At 29.6% G+C, this 2,500-nt stretch overlaps 1 protein-coding gene across 1 annotated transcript in view; it reads left to right on the top strand.

The window, feature by feature from the left end:
* The window catches only part of LOC122248214 (dipeptidase 1-like), a 98,108-nt gene that overhangs the window by 81,955 nt on the left and 13,653 nt on the right, over positions 1–2,500 (top strand). The window contains exon 11 of the mRNA XM_086549020.1: positions 1,034–1,082. Within this exon, the coding sequence (XP_086405146.1) occupies positions 1,034–1,082 (49 nt within the window). The remainder of the gene's footprint in view (positions 1–1,033; positions 1,083–2,500) is intronic.

Genomic DNA, 2,500 nt, shown 5'->3' with positions numbered 1-2,500 from the left:
TTTCACCCTTTCTCTCCTCGATCTCCAATATCTCATCTTTTTTCTTTTCTTCTTTTCTCTTTAAACATTTTATTTCTCTTTATCTAAATAAAACAATCACAAAAAAAAAATAAAAATCAACTTCTCGTTCTTTCTGTCTTTCTTTTTTCTCCACTTTCTCACTTTCTCTCATAGCTCTTATCTCTTTATCTCTTTATCTCTTTCTCTCTCTTTCTCCCTATCTGTCTTTTCTTCGCTTTATTTCTTTCTTTCCCTATCCTTTTCTCTTTCATTTCCGTTCTCTCTTTCTCTCGCTATCTCTCTTTCTCTATATCTGTCTTTCTTTTGCTTTCTTTCTTTCTCTCTATATCTTTATCGTTTTCTTTCTACTATCATTGATTTTCGTTGTTCTTTCTGTCTGTAGTTTAGGAGGTCATCCATTTTCTTCTTATTTAAATTCAAAACATCCATCTCTCTTCTCTTCATTTCATTAAGATCAGTTCACATCGTTTTTCCTCATACTTTCTCTTTCTTACTTTCTTTCTCTTTCTTAACTCTCTTTTTCTTTCTTTGGATTTCTCTCTCTCTCTCTCTCTCTCTCTCTCTCTCTCTCTCTCTCTCTCTCTCTCTCTCTCTCTCTCTCTCTCTCTCTCTCCCTCTCTCTCTCTCTTTCTCTCTCTCTCTCTTTCTCTCTCTTTCTACCATTTTATCAATCTATCTAAGATATAGATATAAGATATAAGTATGAAATAAATTATAGATATAGAACTAGATATAAAGATATAAAAGATATATGATAGTTATATGATATATAAAAGATATATGATAGTTATATAATTTATAAAAGATACAAAATTGAACCACAAATATAGACCAAGAATATAAAATCTATAAATATACACAAAATACAAATATATAAAACTGAATATACATATATAAAACTGAATATAGATATATAAAAATATAACATTTCAGATTAAAACTAAATATTAAGCCACAAGTTCAACATGTACCGTATTTTCCTCCAACACATTTTCCCCTTTTGTTTCCTCAGCTCACATCAACCACGTAAGGAAGGTGGCAGGAGAAGTGAAAACCAGGCCGTGAAACACGTTGGGTATTATTTTTATTTATGTTATATTTTATGTTTATTTTTTATTGTTTTTTTATATTGTTATCTATTATTTTATAATTATTGAATTATTTTATAAATATTATTATTTTTTACTTTTTTTATTTTTTTAGTTTTATTTAGATTTATTGTTTTATTTATTATTTATTATTATTAATTTTATTTATGTTTTTATTTATTTTTAATTTTATTATATTTTTTGGGCGCAAGATTATTTTCGACGGTGTGTTGTGTTAACAAGTAAGTCACAAGCTTAGATTCCTTAATGATATGTGTTTGGTGTTAACAAGTAAGTCACAAGCTTAGATTCCTTAATGATATGTGTATGGTGTTAACAAGTAAGTCACAAGTTTAGATTTATTAATATGTGTATGGGGTTAACAAGTAAGTCACAAGCTTAGATTTATTAATATGTTCATAGTGTTAACAAGTAAGTCACAAGCTTAGATTTCTTAATGATATGTGTCTGGTGTTAACAAGGAAGTTACAAGCTTAGATTTCTTAATGATATGTGTATGGTGTTAACAAGTAAGTCACAATCTTAGATTTATTAATGATGTGTGTATGGTGTTAACAAGTAAGTCACAAGCTTAGATTTCTTAATGATGTGTGTATGGTGTTAACAAGGAAGTCACAAGCTTAGATTTCTTAATGATGTGTGTATGGTGTTAACAAGGAAGTCACAAGCTTAGATTTCTTAATGATGTGTGTATGGTGTTAACAAGGAAGTCACAAGCTTAGATTTATTAATGATACTGTATGATGTTAACAAGGAAGTCACAAGCTTAGATTTATTAATGATACTGTATGGTGTTAACAAGGAAGTCACAAGCTTAGATTTATTAATGATACTGTATGGTGTTAACAAGGAAGTCACAAGCTTAGATTTATTAATGATACTGTATGGTGTTAACAAGGAAGTCACAAGCTTAAATTTCTTAATGATATGTGCACAGGGACGTGTATTTGTTTATGTATATTTTTCTTTCTTATTCTTTCTGATTCCCTTTTTTCATTGTCTTTCTCCTCTTCCTCTCAATGTTTGTGGATATGCATATGTATGTTTCTCCTTCTCTTTCCTTCTTATTTTCTTCTTCTTCCTCTTCCTCTCTTCTTCCGCCTTCCTTTCTCCTACCCCTTTTTCCTGTCTCTGTCTGCGTCATTTTTCAATAATCTCATGAAGAAAGTGTGTGTGCGTGTGTTTGCGTGTGTGTTTGTGTGTGTGTGTGTGCGTATGCATGTGTGTATGTATCTATGTATGTTTATAAGTGCGTATGTATGTATGTATGTATGCATGTATGTATGTATTTATGTTTGTTTGCATGTTTGTATGTATGTACTTATTTATGTTATGTATGTATATATAATACGTATGTATGTATGTATGCA

Source organism: Penaeus japonicus, unplaced genomic scaffold (genome assembly GCF_977035675.1).
Source record: "Penaeus japonicus unplaced genomic scaffold, GWHDUDI00000001_assembly GWHDUDI00000021, whole genome shotgun sequence".
In the NCBI taxonomy this organism is placed as follows: domain Eukaryota; kingdom Metazoa; phylum Arthropoda; class Malacostraca; order Decapoda; family Penaeidae; genus Penaeus; species Penaeus japonicus.
This window is presented reverse-complemented; position numbering and strand designations above follow the sequence as displayed.